The sequence below is a fragment of the Tribolium castaneum genome, chromosome 5 (assembly GCF_031307605.1).
Source record: "Tribolium castaneum strain GA2 chromosome 5, icTriCast1.1, whole genome shotgun sequence".
Taxonomy (NCBI): Eukaryota; Metazoa; Arthropoda; class Insecta; order Coleoptera; family Tenebrionidae; genus Tribolium; species Tribolium castaneum.
In genome coordinates, this window is record NC_087398.1 from 5,238,670 (window position 1) to 5,257,802 (window position 19,133).

At 35.6% G+C, this 19,133-nt stretch overlaps 1 protein-coding gene, 1 long non-coding RNA gene and 1 other non-coding gene across 3 annotated transcripts in view; 2 read left to right on the top strand and 1 right to left on the bottom strand.

The window, feature by feature from the left end:
- LOC663439 (dipeptidase 1) overlaps positions 1–18,881 on the bottom strand; it is a 70,942-nt gene extending 52,061 nt beyond the window's left edge. The window contains exons 1-3 of the mRNA XM_008195655.3: positions 18,735–18,881; positions 11,842–12,366; positions 5,445–5,607 (exon numbers count right to left, since the gene is read on the bottom strand). Of these exons, the coding sequence (XP_008193877.2) occupies positions 5,445–5,607; positions 11,842–12,356 (678 nt within the window). The 5' untranslated portion in view covers positions 12,357–12,366; positions 18,735–18,881. The remainder of the gene's footprint in view (positions 1–5,444; positions 5,608–11,841; positions 12,367–18,734) is intronic.
- Mir304 (microRNA mir-304) lies at positions 237–329 on the top strand. Its single transcript, NR_036326.1, has one exon. It is a non-coding gene; the product is annotated as a microRNA mir-304 (primary transcript).
- Positions 4,118–4,437, top strand: LOC135266289 (uncharacterized). Its single transcript, XR_010334200.1, has 2 exons — positions 4,118–4,260; positions 4,307–4,437. It is a non-coding gene; the product is annotated as an uncharacterized LOC135266289 (long non-coding RNA).
- Positions 18,882–19,133: the final 252 nt, after the last annotated feature.

Below are 19,133 nucleotides of genomic sequence, written 5' to 3' on the forward strand. Positions count from 1 at the left end.
ATTAAAATAAGATCGTGTATGACACGAGAACGTCTGTCAGGTTTAAGCATTATAAACAAAAGTTAAATTAAGATTATCATGAAAAATAATAAATAAGTTTGCCAGGTAAAAGTAAGGAAGGTTTCTTTAAAAATTTCAATATTTGGATTAAATTTAGCAAATTTCTACATTATTATTATTGAATTGTTACATATAATCTTATTTTTTCTGTTATATATGTCTTTATATTCAACTATATGCAATAGACTAAATCTCAAATTGTAAATGTGTACCTATTGTTTAAATAATTTTAAGTACGCCTTTAATAAATTGAGATCGGGACCATTTCCTTTTTTTCAAGTTTTCATAGTCTATAATTTTTTGGTTTTTACATCTTCCTAAGAGATGTTTCTAACAAAAATTATAATATGTAGCAATCTAGTACAAATCTATCACAGTTTTGCGAATTAAAAACTAAGGACCACTCCAAATTTTGTGGAGTAAAGTAGAGCAGCATTTTGCGCAAAAAGCCGAATGCGCTTGTTTCCAATTGGAAAGAATGATAATACAATGTAAATGTAAATGGGATTTTAGAACGTCGAAACGTTACGATAATCCGGCATTGGGGATGAAGCGCGTGTATGAATATTTCATCAGAGTATCGCGTCCGGAAATCAAGAATTCTTGCTGCATTATTGAATTGTTTTATGTTGGTCCAACTGCTGTGGCTACATCGATGATGATTCACTTTCACGCCACAAGCACGAATTCGGACACCAAAGAGGTGTTTGCAGCCGCCGCCGGAATATCAACGAGTTCCGACAAACGGAACAAAAGTTAAAAAAATCGCTGAAAGCCGATCATTCGAATTAATTTAGCATAAGCATGGCGGGTGGACCTTTCTTGGCCATGCCTAAGTGGCTACAATTTAATTGCAAGGAGCAGCCCTTCCAAGCCGGAATTTAAAACGGCCGCATTTTGAGACATTCCGTGCACAGAGACGTATAGGTATCTGTTGGCCCAGTAAATTGCATTCCGCCGCGTCAATTCCGAAACAATTCGTCGAAATCAGCAACTGCCAAAACCAATTCGACTATTTGAGGCACGTTATTCCGTATCGACGCACCAAAAACCGGAACGAAAACTTTGTATGCATTCGGAGTGGCTGGTGTCACCGAAACGGCGCTCCGTGCTTTTTATTCCGTGATAAAATACTTAGAAAATTGCAAAGCGACTCAAGCCGGCTTCATATTCAGATGGGGCGGCATGTGACGACGCCCCGGAATGACAGGTCGCCGCCGCCGAACGAGTTTAGTTAATTCGACAATATTTTTTATTTTGGTGCTGCAACCCTCTGTTGATATTTTATTTACTGTGGGAGTTGGGGCCTATTCTTGGCCGTGCGTCCATTGTCCGAAGCAATCACGGCCCTATCTTTCAGCCGTGGGCCCTGACGTGTCGTAATTTATTTACCCATCGCATCGGAGAGATAGCGTCAATACGGGCCGCCGAACCGAAATTAAATTGCCGAAACTCTATCAAGTGGTTTTGTGTTTGGTTTTATCGATAGATGGGTTTTTCGGGCTCGTGGGAGTCGCGTGTTAATTTTTTAATCCACCTGTTGAGGTAAGTCGACGGCACAACATTCCATGTCTTGTTAGGTGCGCCTTTGGAGCCTCCGATACGGAATTAATTAGGCGACCCTCCCCGAAGAATAATTTATACGTGGCAGCATCGAAGCTCGAATTAGCGTTAAATAAGTTAGGCGACGACACTCGAGTAACGAACGAACGAACTGAATACACATCACACTTGAATTAAAACGTCCGCTTCATCATACACCCCGCTGCCGGGTTGTGATGGACCGACACCCTCATCAGGCTATTGTTTTCGCAGCAATTGTCCCGCTGATCCGATTATGCATAACGTGGGCATACTTTACCTACAAAGTTTGCAAGGCCAGGGACTGCTTCCACCAGCCCCCGGCACAACAATGACTCAAGCAAAAAATTAACGCAGACCTATTTATGGATGTAAGCTGATTTACGCAAAATGTTCTAACCACAACATTTTTAGTAGACAATTATTTCTGCATTTCTGCGAATTTCTGAAACAATTTTTTGTTCTTTAAGGCTAGACGCTGGTTTTGCTAAAACTCCGATTTCTTCTGGAGTGTTTCTCGAAAAAAAGAGGCAGGTATACAAATTTCTGTATCTAGGCCTAAACTGTTCAGTTATTGGTAGAAATATAAGCAAACCCATCCAATTTTTACTACATGTTGCTACCAAAATTTCACTTCTTTTTAGAAATGGAAATTGAAAATTTATATCTACGAATCTTACTATCACTCTCCATCACGATATCTGATAATGAGAAAGAGTAGATATGGGTACAAGTATGTTTACTAACTTTTAATAATAATAATAATAATAATAATAATAATATAATATAATATAAACAATATTAATAAACATTAAATTCAAATAAAAACTACAGATAAAAATACATATCTAGGTATTATCTATGTTTAGATGATATTTTTTCAAATTCTTTCTTTCTTTTGTTTTAATAAGTATGGTATGTAAAGTTTTTTAAACAAAATAAAAAAAAATCAATTTCAATTTATATTGGGGTCCAAATGGAAAAACAACAATTTTTTTTCTTTTGTGGCAACTAACCTTGTATTTATTATTAATAATTGTGGCTTCGTTTTAGTATTATTTGTCAATTTTTCATTTTCACCATAAATACTTGTCAACTATATATGGGTATTCGTAAAAATCTCACAATTTTTAATTTTTAGTTGTCTAATCTTTGTGCTTTTTGTTAACAATGTCCTCATGGTCACTGCCCCAGGAGGTGAAGCACCACAGCCAAATTCTGAGCTAAGTAAACGGTTAGCTTATTTTTTGGATATTCGGTACTACTAGTTTTTCTGCGTGTACACACCTCCAAAGTTGTGGCAGTAAAGCCGTATTTGACACTACAGCAGGTATAAATCCTATAATATAAAAGAGCAAAGCAAAAATCATCGAGCTCGCCGCTCTTACCAGATGTGAGTTAGTGTGAACAGTGTTTCACATTTCACAATAAACTGTAAGCGATTCTAGCAATTTTTTAGTTTTGTCCATATTCTGATTAAACGAATTATTAGTATTTTTAAAATCTGTAAGCGGCAATAAATTAAAAAAAATTATAACTTCATACGTACAGAGAGTTTTTTTTCCTTGAATGTCAAATAAAAAATTTTTTTCTTAAAAAATTAAGTAATAAAAAAATAAGCCTGCTACGATAAAATTTTGAAAAAAATCGGTCTATAAATAACTTTAGAAAATGGAAAATAATTTTAGATGGTCCAGCGTCTAGCCTTAATGAAAAGCCAGCCTGGCTCAGAACAAAGAGAATAAACAAAATTGTCTCGTATTTAACTGTAGTGTAAATATCAATCTAAGGGTCGTTTAGGTCCCGAAATGGATCAATAAAGGTGGCCACCAAAGTAGAAAAAAGACCAAATTGTCGGCATTTATTATCTCTCCCTTTTATCAGCATCATCATAAGGTTCATTTAGTGGATATTTGAGGACTTACGTAACAGTTTTATAGGTTTGGGGCTTAAGAATACACTCTAGCTCTCTATTAAGTATTCCCCTAACACTACGTGTGAACAAGTTTAAATTCGTTTGGTTTGTTCTCTTGCGATTGGTTTCATCTTTTACGCTAAGGTCGTCGGTGATTGAGCGACGTTTCCTCGTTGTACAAGTAAATTCGCTGTATAATAGCATCCCTGAACAATATAATCTGTTCAATCCATGGAATATCGATCGTCTTCATTCATTAAGTCATTAAATAAGTTACGCCCACAAGTCGAAATACTATTACAAACAATTTAACTTGTCGCTACTACAGCTGCAAAAAGGCAAGGGCAGGAATGAACACCGCCAGATCGGAAATAAATACAGTCCGCTGTTTAATTTTATATTCCAAATCCCACCGGTTACCGAATTTTGCATTTTAGGACGGTTTATTTAACAGCGGCAATAAAAAAGTAATTCACATAATAGTATTTTTCCCAACAATAAAAAACCGGAAACAGCAGATGTCACAGATAACGCCAGTTGAAAAAAATTAATGATGATTTGTATAATCCCAGAGCGCGGCAGTTATCGTTCGAGAATTAATCTTTTTCGAAATGTGTTGCAAATGTCCACCGTTCACCACCCTCGCCGTCTACCTCCTCCTGTCGATTCTAATAGGTTTTTACTTGCACAAAGCGGAGGGATCGGTAAGTTCGCGCCTTGCGAGCCAGTTTTGTAAGTCTTTAATTCCAGAGCGCTTCCGGACTAATTTCAATTAAATCCTGCAGTGAGACTTTCTTAATTAATCTCGCTGCAAAGGGCCACCTCAATTGATTTTATTGTCTGTTTAAATGTGAAATAAACTATTCCTGGCCTTGCCCACACTGCACTCGTATCGATTCGCCCCAGACGGGGTGCAAAAAATCCCGCATATTAAAATATGTCGCCCGCCGCCATTCCGGGTCAGAAATCGCGCCTTCGACGACGTTTCGAGCATCTCTAAGCTTAATGGATGCGGAGCGTGTCCGGACACTCAGCTGTCGGATTATGACGGCTTGTTTTTACTGAAACCATCTGGTTTGTCAATCACCTGTCCGGGGCACGGCTGACCCTAAACTACTTACAACTTTGCCAATGTGAGGCAAATTGCGAGCTAATGTGTCGCCGGGGCAAAGACTCTTGCAAATTTGGCACAGATAAGTTAATTAGGGACGCTATTATAGACGACTTAATTAAACGATGTCTCGTAACTCGCAAGAAGCTCAATTTTGACTCGATTTAATTTTCGAGTTACTTCATTTTTGAACTCCAACAAGGGGAGTAGCATTTCTCTCTTGATGTTCTTGAATAGCGAACGCTTTTAAGTAGTGTAATAATTCGGATTTGGGGACAAACAACTTTGCTTGATGTTGTCTCCTTAATAAAGGTATAAGATCAGGAAATATGATCGCATTTATTGGTACTAAGAACGTTGAGGATATTGGAACGTTGCCATTTACAATAATAAGCAAACATATTGCTTTTCACGAAAATGGATCGGTTAGAATTGCTAGATTTGTGCAACCAATGTAAATATTGAGAAACTTCCCGTTGATCTGGTTTAGCACTTTCTTCGGCTTTACCAAATGTCAAATCTATCTGCAGTGCACACACGCCCGAGGCTGCGCTCGCACCGCCTCACTAATTAACCATAAAGAACGAAAAGTTTAAGTAATTTCATTTACTTTGAGCAAATCGAGTAAATAACTCTTTGATGTTTTTTAATTTCCCAATCGAGGCGGGTTGGCAATCGTCCAAGCCGAGTAAAACCGAGTAATTAACTCCCTATTGGCACCTCGGCAAGAAATCCTATCCAAACTAATTATCTCGTGCGAGTGTTCGGTGGACAAACCTGGAGACAAGTGGTGTAGCTGGGGCTGTAGACGACGTGGTCGCAAGCGCATTGACAGTCTCCCAGGTGTTCCGTCAATTCGAACATAAGCTCGGGATCGTCCATTTCCGCGTCCATGCCGTCGGCCGGACGTCTTTTGGGGTGGCCATGGCTGACGTTGGATCTGAAAAAGATAACGCCGATGAATTTTTCATGACGATAAAACGCATGCACGGAAGGGATATCGCCATTAAGAGCGGCGTTTACGCCCTGTTTACGACGACGACTTTTATTTCCGGTTATGGACAATGACCGACCGTAAATTATTCATCTTGAGAGCCGGGAGTTTATTAAGGAATAAAACTACATTGCCACATCGGGAAGCAGATTTCATTTTTCTGGAGCCATACGTATTATTACTAGAGATTTTAGGACAATTTGCTTTGTTAAAAATGTAAATATTTGACACGCTTTTTATTTTTCCTAAATTTCTAAATGAGTTCATTTTTTTCTTATTTAAAATAGAATATGTTTTTTTAATTTTTTTATTAGTATTTAGTTTAAAATCATTACTTCAAATTTTTCAATTTTATAGTTATTTTATTTTACATCTAAAGACTTTTTTTCAGGCTTCTAGTATTTCAGCTTAATAGTTCCTTGATTTCCTTATAGTATTTCATATTATTTATTTTCTCAATTTTTCAGTTTTTCTAGATTTACTCTCCTATCTTATTAATGCTCTTACTTTGGAGATTCATAGTGTTTTAATTATCACTCTGACAGTCACTTACTTGTAGAATTTTCATCTTAGTGTTCTTTAGTTTTTCTTTGTTTTCCAGTTTTTATTTTTTTTAATTTTTCAGTTTCTTAGTGTACTGCATTTTATACTCAGAATCTAATGTATCAATTTATTAGTGTTTCTTTTTTCCAGTTCTATAGATTTTTTCAGTTTCCAATTTTTTCAGTCGCTTATTAGTTCTTCAGAATTTTTTGTAACAATATTTTTTTGAGTTTTAGTTTCTCATCGTTAAAGATCTATCGTCAATGTTTAAAATTTTAATTTTTAAAAATATGTGTAGTAGGTATCTTATAAGATTATTTGTATCTATCTATCTTTTGGAATAAAAAAATATTGTTTTTCATTTTAAATTTTTTTTTATTTTAATTATTATAACTTATAACTATTAATAACTATTTAATTATTATAACTATTAATTTTTCCAAACCGACAGTGTAGATTTTAATTAGTTGAGTAAAAGATCTACTTTTCTAAGATTTCTAGTTTTTGAGTAATGAATTTAAAAAAAACTGAGTTTTCGTCAAAATATATTAATTTATTTCAAAAACTTTTAATTATTTTATTCGTATCTAAGACGAAATTTCTTATGTGAGAACGACCAGCCTTTAAACTGGTTCACTGGTGTCTCATTTGTCTCAGGAATTAGTAATTGACCAATAAAAATATAAAAATCATTTTTGACTTGTTTATTTGGTGCACAAAAACTTACAAGACGATTGATTGGATATCGGAGGGAAATAGCACTCCTACTGTAAAACAGACAAATCATAAAGAGCTTAGAACTGAGCAAAAAACTGTCTGATTATTTTGTAAATGTCGGCCAAACCATCTAGAATTTCGCTGTTTTCTAAGATAATTTCAAGTTTTCTACTACACTTGGATTGAAAATTAGTGGACAAAACTCAATTGTCTCGCAAGATTTCTTCTAAAAAAATCCCAGTTGTTTCCATTTTCCTTGAATGCAGAACTTAGATTCATTTGAAATTTGGAATTACTTTTTAATCCTCAAATTTTTCTGAGTAAGTAAATGGAATTTATATCTAAAGAAATGTCAGCATAATATTTAAAACTGACTTACAAAACATTAATTAATTGGATTCAAATTTTAATTTTCTTCTTATTAATTTTTCAATGCAAATTAAAAAGTTTATTTCGCATTTATTTAACCCTGGAGGACCTTGAAATAAATTTTAATTTATTTTCTTTAAATGTGATCTGTCTGGCGCTTTAATTTTACAATATCTACTTTTTTATTCATTATAGGAATTTTTATGATTTTCAAAATTTAATTAGGTTTCAACAATGAAACATTTCTAATGTTTTAAGGCTAATTTAAATTTTCACTCCAAAAAAGTCAGGGTATAAGCCAGGGTATGTTGTTAGCGTCTTGTCTTATTCTTCAATTACCTTGTTAGGTATATCGAGCTAAAACATCAAATTTTCTGTCTTAGTTTTAATGCTTCTTACAATAATAAATTTGTCTCTGAATTATAATCAGGTGAAATAGAAATTGACAGTTTCTGCGACACGTTTAGCAAAATCTTATAAATTTCGAGAGAATCCCGTCCATTATTGAAGACACTGTAATGTCGTCAAATTGCTTTATGTAACATTCTCTTATATTGGCTAATAATTTTAAATTTGTGTCTAGCTTTGTTCTCTCGTAAATCCAATAAAATTTCCACAAACATCGAATTGACGTTAAATTACATTGCAACCGTTTTAGTATCAGTTTGTGCATAAAGCCTTCGCTGAAATGCATTTACAGCAACTTGCAAAAACATGGTATTATTTGCAATTAAAAATAAAATAAAAAAAGGCAATTTCCGCGAAGAATTCGGGAAGTGTTAATAAATCTGCGCTAAAAACTGTCTCATTATTGCATTCGATACGAGTTCATTTCCGGCTGTAGCATGCAGCTTCCTAATTATGAGTCGACTTGTTTCCATTGTTTTAATTAGGAAACGGCGTAGTGAGCGTTTGCATCGCCATTAATAAACCTGGAAGACCGGTTCAGGAGCGGAATTAGTTTTTCCCGCGAAAGCGCCTAATAAATAATTCGGGAAAAAATTGCTAAAAGCTCCTTTATGTGCAACAATTTCGTCTAATAGCTACAACACAACTAATTAATTATTTTGAAAGCTTTCCGTAATCGAGCCTCGCATTAAACTTATAATAAATTATATCGGAGCTCAGCTTTCATCAAACATTCACAACGATTAAATTTTCAAGCACAATCACTGGCCAACTTTCGTTTTTACAACATCTCCATTATTCAAAATTCATCGAGCGGGCCTTGACCCGGAGCCTTCGACACCGCTAACGGAACTTTTTCACTCGTGTTGGGGAAAATCTGGAAAAGTTGGGATCGATCGGCGTTTCCACTGGTGTGCTTTGAACATTTATTAAGGCAACGTCGGGAAAAAACAATAATTTTAAATTTGGACCAGCTTAATGAAATCTCGGAAAAATCGTCCGGAGAATTATTAATTCCACTCGCGGGCCTAAATGGGATTATCGCGCTGCAACTCCAACTTGAGCCAAGTTTTTCGTATGGCCGGTGCATAATCAAATGAAATTTCGGGAGCTTGATTTTAATCAAATCCGGTGGATATTTCACGGACTGCACCGTTCTGACCTACTTGAGGCACAACCAAATTAAACAATTAGGTAAATTGAGCCAAGTGGGATTATGTATGAGCCGGCCTGGAACGATTAACTAATTCATCCCTCGCGGCTGATTTCCTATTATCAAAAGTTTCAAGTGGTTCAAGACAATTCCGCGCAATTGCGCTGATCAACGACGGCCGTACCTGCACTAGCTTTATTCTAATTAACTTAATTGGAATTTACGTACACGACCACCGCTGAAATTGTTAACAATGTCTAATTAGAATTACGAAGTTGGCAATCAGGCAGGGCCGCGCAGTTGTTTTACCAGGTCAAAGCACCGATAATCAGCCGCGCTTTTGCACAGATTGGCGCTGCACCACAAACGTATGGGCGAATTTTGCATTCTCATACCCAGCACTCAGTCTAAACTACAGAGAACTAAGTACAAGGAGAAGAAACGAGGCACCAAAACGTTTTAATCTTCGTCTACATAAAAATATAACACGGCAGAGTAAAATCAAATCCTTTTAAATTAATTTAAATTTAACTAAAAATGAAAAAAGGCCTAAATTTTGGGCCTTACATTCTTAAAAGTTTGATTGAGACTAAGTGACGACTAAAATTTTTAGAAAAATTTTTATAACAAAATAAAAAAATCAAATTTGCGCTTTATCCTATATTTTTCAAAACGCTCTAAATACCATTAAAGATGCAAAAAAACGTAAGAAAAATATTGTAGAAAATTATATTCCTTTAAAAAAATTACAATATCTTTAGGTTTCAAAACGTTCAAAGACAAGCAACCGACAATCTATCGGTGGTCAAGTCGGAACATTTTCCGACTGAAGGTAGAAATTTGTTGCTGCGGAAATTTAACATTGTTCCTCACATTTTTGGTGCGGAACTTCGTAGTTTCTTATATTTTTTAATATTGATTTTATTAGTGCCATTTGTGTTAATTTTATCTTTGGCTATGATTTAAGTTTTTATTTTAGACTTTTTTTACTTTTTTGTTTCAGTTTCTTCAGAGAAAACTAAAGTATCGTCTGTTTTAAGAATTTAATAATACAGTGATGATTATTTTGCTGAACACTGGCGTTTCTATAGAACTGTTTACAATGCATTGACATGTACAATGTGTTTTTAAAAGATTCTCATCTAGTTCACTTTGAAATTGGTTTACATGTAAAAAAATTGTGACAAATTTACAGACGACTAGATGAGAATCATTTAAAAACACATTGCATTTTTTAAAACGGAACACACAATTAATAATAAAAATTGATAAATTTTTTATCATATAATACAGAAAATCTAAGAACTCTTGTAATACATTCATGTGATTTTTTTTAATTGAACATAGAATTAATAATGTTATCTGCGTTATGTGATGCTCAAAAAAATAAAACCCCCAGTACATATCTCTTTCTTTTATCTCCGTTACCTTATGTTTTAAATATTTCAGTATCTTTAAATAAAACTTTAAATAATAATTTAATTTAATATTATTTTATTTAGATGTAAATCAATAACTTGAACATGTATAATTGTGAAATAATTTTTTATTTACTTGATATACGTATTAATTCTACTTAAACTAAACCTTTAACCATTTGCTTGTGGGCAAGAGAAAATTATCAAATTGTCTTTTATGTGTTCAAATAAACATTTCTTTAGCTTAGTATTTACATTAATTTTACTTGTCTGCTCATTAAAATTTACAAAATGTAACTCCCTGATAACAGAATTCTTTATTTTTGGTTTTGCGTAAGATAAATAATCCGGCAACATGGAAAATACACAAGGGATTCTTCTTTAAGTTTAGGCCTCCTTATTATAACAGAAAGTTGGCAAACCACGTTCGGATTAATAAAACTCTCGAATAATATCATTTACGAAATTAATATCTACAAGTATAATCAAAATAATACTTTCAGTGTTAAATATCTACTTCAAAATAACAAAATATAAATGGAAATATAAATGAGTGAAGTAGACGATTTTTTAGTTTTTTCAGCAAAAACTGAAATAGGTAGTCAGAGGAAAGGTAAAGTAAACTGAAATCATAATCTGGAAAACAATACTTGTAAGCTATTATCAATTTGTCTTTCGTTCGACAGATTGATCCTGAAAAAATGAGTCTGTTGTCAACAGATTTAAAATTATTTTTGTTCGTAATTTGCTACACACTGCAACTATTTTCGGTTTTTCTTAACAAATATTTGACGTATACAAGATTGTTGAATTGTTGTTGGCTCGAAGAATACTCTATTGCTATTTTCAAAAATTTATTAGTGTTGTCAGTATTTCGGATCAGTCCGTAAATTTTTGACAACGCGGCGAAAAAAGATGTAAAAATAATAATTCGCCTCTTTATATTTCTAAATTAATTTTTACTGTAGTATTTATTTGACCACCCAGAGGAATAAACTACCAAAAACCAATAAAAATATAGAAAAATGATTTCACGGACTTTTTTAAAAGAAATTTAACTCTACAATTTTTCTTACATTTATTGTATCGTTAACTATTGGCTGGATTTTTAAAAACAAGGTCGGTATCGGAAAAATTGGTGAAAATTTAAAATTTTTATTAATACGATTTTTTTGGATAATTGTTTCTACTTTCTCTTTATTGAGAATTTAATGTCTTTCTGTCGTTTGTTCATTCATTGATCTTAACCCAGACAGGAAAGGAACAACAGCGTCATTTTTTTTCATTTTGTTTAAACAGAATATTGTCTCTATGTATTGTATATCGTTGGCAATAAGAATAGTAATTATTTGTATTATCTAGCGAAACTAGCGAAATTATTGACTACGGGGACGTTTTATTTGTCATGTTTTGATTTTTCGAAAATTTTCTCTTTTTCCTGAGTTAAATGCACAGTATTTTTTAAATCTTGTGCTGGCGCTTCAGCCCTTTCCCGTTTCCCGCTCCCCACCTGCGCAACCACCCCCTCATAAATCAGCCCTTTCTACGCAAATAAGACAAAGTCCTACCGACCTCGCGCTCGTCCTGAAGGGGTGCCCCCTCCTGAAGCCATAATCGTCGCACTTAAACTCCTTATCATAAGCACAGGACTTTATCGCACAATTCTCATCACCATAACCGTCGTAGAGAACGTTATTAGGTCCGCGATGGATGTTGATGATTTCAGGCGACTGAATTCGGGGTCTCTCGCACTGGAACTTGTGCCGCGGCGCGAACTTGGCCACTTTCCGGTCGAGGCTGTATTGGCTGAGGTTGGTGCTTTCGAATTTCGGCAGAGTGCTGAAGGAGCGATTGACCTGGGCTTTGAACACGGCCTCTTTGGCGCAGTTGCACAGCTCGATGTCGACCGGGAAGCGGTTAGCGTTGGGGCTGAAGCGGTCCGGCGGCTGGTAGCTGTGCAGGAGGTAGTCGGAGCTGCGGTGGCCCGGGTTCACGTTCTGGTTGCCGTCGTCGAGGCCCACGTTCTGGTAGTCGCGGTAGTCGTTGTCGTTGGGCGTGCTGGCTTGCGTGTACTTGGAGGACTTCATCGTCGGACACCTGCACAAAAATCGTTTCTAATTTATTTACTTTGACAATTTTTGCATAGTTATGCGAGTCACTGGGGAACCCGGACTTTAAGCGTCTTAGTAAAAAATGCAAATCCCCATTTTCAGGTAAACTGGAAAAGTTTGCGCTTCCGATAGAACCCTTATATCAGTTTAAACAAACGGAAATAGGAGAAAAAGTTGCGTCTTATACCACTAAAATTGAATTTCATAACAGTTCCATCAGAGCGGCCCCGGAGCGGGAATCCCACCATAAAATATGCGAGACGTCTCGAATTGCACTCGATCCGTCCAAATTCCTTTTTGACTTTGCCACATTCGCGCAAATGTACTCCCCGGCACGTTTTAATTTCTGCCGGAAAGCCGTGTCACAGATTTTCAGATCGGTGTCACGGAACCGTCCGATTTTTCCGGGATTATGGAAATGGGATGTTCGATGGCAAACAGTGCGCAATAGAAGTTTGTAATTGCGGGGTTAAGTTTCCGGTGAACTGCATCCGGAACTCTTTCATTATCCTATTCGAGGAGCTCGAGTTTTGAGATAGCGAGGCCAACAATAGGAGAATGGCCAATTTTCGAATATGCATTCAGAAGTTTGCGGGAATTTAAAGTGTTTTACGCGAACAAAAATCGATTTACTAATTTTGGACCGATAAAGGGAATCGCCTCGAGAGGATTTTCACTAGTTATAACGGAAAACTTAAATCGGGAGGGTGCTTATTTATCCAGAAGTTTTCACTTCACTGAGGCGGAAAGTAGAGGCGAGGAAATAATTAGAAAACAGTCATTGGACGCGTGAAAGGTTTTAAGGAGTCCTGGAACAACATTTCAATTTATTTATTGATTTATATCAATTTATTAAACAGGATCGGTTTCCAATTAATATAATCAGGTTTTTTGCGTCAAAGCTGTTAGTGTTTCATACTGCAGTGGACATTGAAACCAATTTGTCCTAGTTATGGAAATCTAATTTTATCGCTAAATTTTGTACGGCTTTGGTGGAATTTCATTTGAAACTATCATAATATAAATAATCATTAAACAAATTATTATTAAAAATTCAAACAACGTTGATTATAATTAAAAACAGTCTACTCAGTGAATTTTTTTATATCACTGTGTCCTAAATTGATTCAATAAATTAAATTAATTAAAGTGTGGTTTATTTCATTAATGGAATAGAGTAATAAAATAATTAAAAAACGTTTGTAGAAGAAATTGACTTGTTGGAAAAATTTTGCCTGAAACAATAGTAAAAAATATATGAATTATATTCCCAAATGCTGCAAGTACGGATTAGGATATAATACTAATAAAAGTGGTCAAGAGTACTTCAGTCTCAAAAAACCTTTGAGGAAAATTTTCAGCTTAAAAAAATCATTTACTGCACTCTATTTTTTCCATTAAATATTGACTTTTATTAAATAAATATTTTTGTTGCAATTAAATAAGAAACTGCACGTAATAAGACACTAATAATTACTAACACAAAAAGCAAATATAAAAATGTGTGTGAAGCGCCCTGATAAGGTTTTCGCGGCCAATATTTAAAAATAAAAGTACCTCTGGCTTATTATTTCCAGCTCGTTTTAAAAACGACCTAAAATAACTGCAAAATTACAGTTTCCAAAAAAATTAATTGAGTCGCTTTGAAGCCACTGTTGTGGCTGTAACAAAGGGGTAAAATCATAAAATCAAACAAAATCTGGTAAATATCATTTTTAGTCGTAATTGTTAAGACTAGAAATTTTCAGGAATAATTGCGGCGTCCAGTTTGCATTAAGCTTGCCGGTGTTAATGAATAATTTTTTGCTGGAGTAATTAAAAGAAGTAAATTAATGAACGGCCTCCCCTGTCTATGCGCTGAGTCGTCTAGACGTCGTAATTCCGGAAAAAGGCAACGGTGTGATTAAATACCAGCAAAAGCAGCGTCTCTTTATGAGCCTTTTTCCGCATTCTGCTTCCGCTTTTAATTTCCGATCGCTTCACCCGTCACTTTTTCACGCAAAAACACGCCGCCAAAATGCCCCCGATTTCTTTAATCCTTTTGATCGGGTTTTATTAGTTGCGTTTCGTCTGACTTTTTGTTATTTGCTCCAGCGAGTTGGCAAATATGCAAATGCACGTTTTTAATTTAAGTTTGTCATTCTTGCAAACATTTTTCATTTATTATTCGGCGGTTAATGCGGCGCTGACAGCGATCGATGCCAGATAAACTAATTAATTTTTTGCGTCTTGCTGTAAACAGGATCATTTACATCGGGTGGACACGGCGACCTTCGGCCTAATGGGCCTTGGGGCGGCCGCTTCTTTCGCTCGTTAGGGCGCTTTTTGCCGCCGCCACATTGCATTGGTGCAATTAACGCCGATATAAATTATTTAACGGCGCTAAGATCGCCGATGTTTGTGAAGTTTTTTAATTAGGGCGATTGTTTTTTCAGAGATTGATCGCGCCCAACAATAACAATTTTGCAAAGTTCGAGATCATGTTGTTTAAAGTTAAGTCGGCAGTTTTGAGCTCGGATTATTATCTTGGGGAAGTTGCGATTGTAAAAAGTTGGGCGTTCGAATCGATTAATTTAATTTAGCAGCCACTCTCCTGTTCCACTCTTTTTCACTTTCGAACAATGAGTTCGGCGATTTTCTTACACTTTTGCTAATTAGATTAGCGGATTACGGGGCGGTTTTTTAAGGAGCAAATTCGGTTACGTTTTTGGCAAAGAAACATTCTTTTAATTAATCACGCCCTAGCACTTCAAGGGTGTAACAGAAGCTTTCAGTTTGCATTGTTTGTAAATAATGTGATTATTGCGGGGAATATTTCCGAAATTAATTTTGTCACGAAGTGGCTGAGTCTTGAGTTTGTTCTGCATCTGTACACCCGATAGTTAATGCACTCCGGTGAGGAGTTGCAGGTGTTGCAGTGCACCTTGGGGAAGTTGTGAGTAATGGCAAGTCCGTCGCAAGAAGTGTTGTATCGTATGTCAGCAACTATGGTGCAACAATCGCGCGCAGTCGTTCCATTCGTCCAATTACTCTCGTCGTGTAAATTTGTACAAAGTACTTTTGCAGCTTGCGACTTGTTAGAGGCAAAATACACAAGTCTCCTCACATATCTTTGCGGTACGTAGGTACACATACGTAGTTATCTTCGGAATTTATGCGGGCGCATTCAGAATATTCCCTCGACGGAATGTGACGGGCTGATTTTTTCTTTCCTTTATTTTCTTCCCTTATACAGGGACAAATTTCTTTCGCTGCGGCGCCGGTTGTTTATTTTAAAAATTCCATCCGGGGAAATATCGCAATGATGGAAATTTCATTTGAGGCGAGTTTAAACTCGACGCGGATTTGCCGGAAATTGGGGTAAAGACGGTGCGCAATTATGATTGGAAATGTGAGACGCGCCACATTACTTTTTCATCGGCCCAAAGTGAACTATGTGAGGATTAAAAGCTTTGTGAAATTTATATGATGCGGAGGTTCGGTGCCGCAATCATGGATCATGTTTATGTTGATGTTGGAGGAACACGAGCCAATTAGCAGAATTATGTTTTATCATAAAATATTCAGCGTGATTCTGTGTTGTATTAATGTCGGCGCGATAATGATGAAAGGCCTTTCCACAAATTTGCCGTTGCTGCGGAATGCTCTTTTCCACACCGACGCACAAAGTCTCACCAAAAAGCCCAATTGGACGACACAGTTTTGTTTTAAAAAGCTGATTTTACAACGCTTTTGGCGCAGGATTTTCAACACACGGCAAATATTTACCTAAACACACCTAGTTCAACAATGTTATGCCTTTGAAAATAATTTAATCAGCTCCAAAACAACAAATGCGGCCACAGTGCATTTTGAAAAATGGTGGATGCGCCGGGTCAGACATTATTTTTTTCAACTAGAACTAATTGTAACTTTATAAAAATTAAACAAAAAAGTTAATAGTGTGAAACAATAAAGAAATAATTTAAAAAAATAAATATTTTTACGTTTAGACCCAATTTAGTAAAAAAAAAATTAAAAATATTTTATTAATAAACACTCTACCATTGTAATTTTTTTGTATATTTTTTGTAAAAACTGGACGATAATGTGTAAATATTTGAATTTTTGTTTAGTTTTGTTTAAATTTTGTACTGACGTTTTGTGCCTTGATAAGTGAGCGTTTCCCAAACCGATTTTTGCGCTTGTCTTTTGTAAAGAGTGTATCAAGCAAATCTTTGGGATCTTTTACTTCTCTCAATTTTCCTTTTAATTTCCGACTTGTGCTCGTCCTTTGTCACGAACCACAAACAACTTTTTTAATATTCGATGAAAAGATTATCTCCGTATCAGCTGCACGATCTCATTCTACTCTATTTCTCTGTATCGGAAAGCGAAAAAAAGCACCATTACAGTCTCTACACGTATTAATTTTGTACCTTTACGTTTGAATATTATTGAAACAAATCCGCATTGTCTGCATGTAATGGATTTATTTTTCTGCACTGGGTAGACTAATTGCCATTAACGTTATGTTGCGTTAACCATGCTATCATCAGACAATTTAATAAATGCAACAATGTATCACATGAAACTGGGACGAAATGCAAGTCATAAATACGAATCCTGGGCCAGTCATTATTGTTTATTGGTGCCCGGATTAGCGACGTGTTTTATGGCAAAAAACGCGTATTTTAGCGGATAAGTCTAAAAAATTATAAGGCCGTCTATGCGCCTTGAATAAGAAATTTGTTGTTAATTGAATGACAGAATGCGGAAACAATAGGCAACTTAATCCTCGTTTAGGAAAATATAATGGATTAAGAGCGAGTTAATTAGGGTTTCATGTTTGAACAGTTATTATAAAGCGGTTAACCCTTTTTATGTGCAAGTCTGAACAGTATACGACTTTCGGCAATGAAAAATCTTTCAATTAAAACGCCGGTTAAAATTTAATCGATCCCGGCTCGTTAATTAGCAAAAGTCGGGGATAATGATCCTAGAGATCATAAATTATCGGCCTAATTTAAAATGTTGTGCCCGAAATCACAAAGGAGAAAATCGGATTTTATGTTTGAGGTGTTTATTTTTAGAGGGAAAAGGTGGATGAATTGCGGCAAATCCGTAAACAGAGATAATGCAAAAAACTGTAAACATTTTTTTCGGGGAAATTGTTTGGAAAATTACAACGGTTAAACATTTACTCTGCCATGATTGTGAGAAGAAAAAATCAAATAGATATTCGCTACTTTTATTTTCAAAATTTGAAGCACCACAGAGAAAAACGGGCACACAAAGTGTTGTTGCAATAAATATTTATATTAATTTGAAACTAGAAGCAACACCATATGAAATGTGACGCTTAAAAATAGTGCTTTTTGATCAAATTATTGGCTTGTGTGACTACGTAAATGCAATATGAATAAGTCTAGATATTCATTAGTTTTTCAGAATTATAGATTTAAACTAGATCGCAAATCAGGTAAAGTTATTTTAGGTCAAGGATGACTAGTCCATATAAATTTCTAACATTTCTAAGCTCTGAAACTTGTCCAGGAATTTTATTAATATTAATTCTTGGCTTGAAGCGTCACAAATGGAGCAAAACCAAACACTAAATCGCATCACAATTTGCACAATTTAAACGAAACAAGACATTTTTTTTTTAATTTTTTTCAAGTGTGATAACGAATATTTGAGACATCAATTCATTATTTTTAAGTCACTTTCTCTCCTCTCTCTTCTGAAGATTGTGAATTATAAATTGTTAACGAATTTTATTACTTTTATCTGAGTTTTTAATTCTACTAAAAGGAAAAACGAAATTGTTTCTGCCCTTCTTATTACTAACATTCGCATTAGGTTTTGCCGATGTCCTAATATTTTAAGAAAAGGAATTTTGAGAGCGTCTGTTTAGCCAGTTCTAAGGTATTGTATTAGTTATTTCTTTGTTTGGTTTTTAAGATAAAACGAATTCTTTAAAAGCTGAATAGAATAGAAGTCGAAATGCACCCTCTTTTCGCAATGATGTAAGAACCCTCTGACTTCACCCTTTAAAAGGATTAAAAGCGTTAACACATCAACCTAGAAGCCTGGTCACGGCACCACTCACCCTTCCATTTTTCCTTCACGACAATAAAGACACAACCGGCATCTTAACCCCCTAATTTCCAAACCGCCCCCACCCCCTATTAATACAACCTCGGCCATAAAAACCGCCCTTGAAATTAAATTGCTTTGTTAACATTCCGGTAACAGCGCCCAAATCCCGTTTTTCTAAACCCAAGCCGGAAACTAAAGTGTAATTAAAGCTCGATTTAAATTATATCTCACGTTAACTGAGCAGCAATTAGCGTAAAATGGCTTTTTTCATACCAAGCTTCACGGCATTTTCCGGACTCTTGCAAAACACTGCACTGAAATTTCCTCGCGAGCGCTCGTGCACGCCAACTCCGGAAACTCCGGGATACGTCGCAGCATCCGCGCGAGGCTACTGACTCCGGTGCGGCTCCAGTGAAAGCTCAAGCTGAGCCTTTTTGGAGCTTTGACGACGCGCCTGCGTCCATCTTCCAGGCTTTGACCTGTTTAGTGTGACACCTCCGCTCTTGCAGATGATGCTTCTTGGGACAAGAACGCGAGATTACGACACGTTTAGATAACAATAAAATCGGAAAAATGGAAAAAATCGCAAGGAATATGCAAGACGCGTGATGCAAGGTTTTTGATTGAAGGATTAGGAAAGCTAAAGTTAAGAATAATAGATGGTAAAATAAA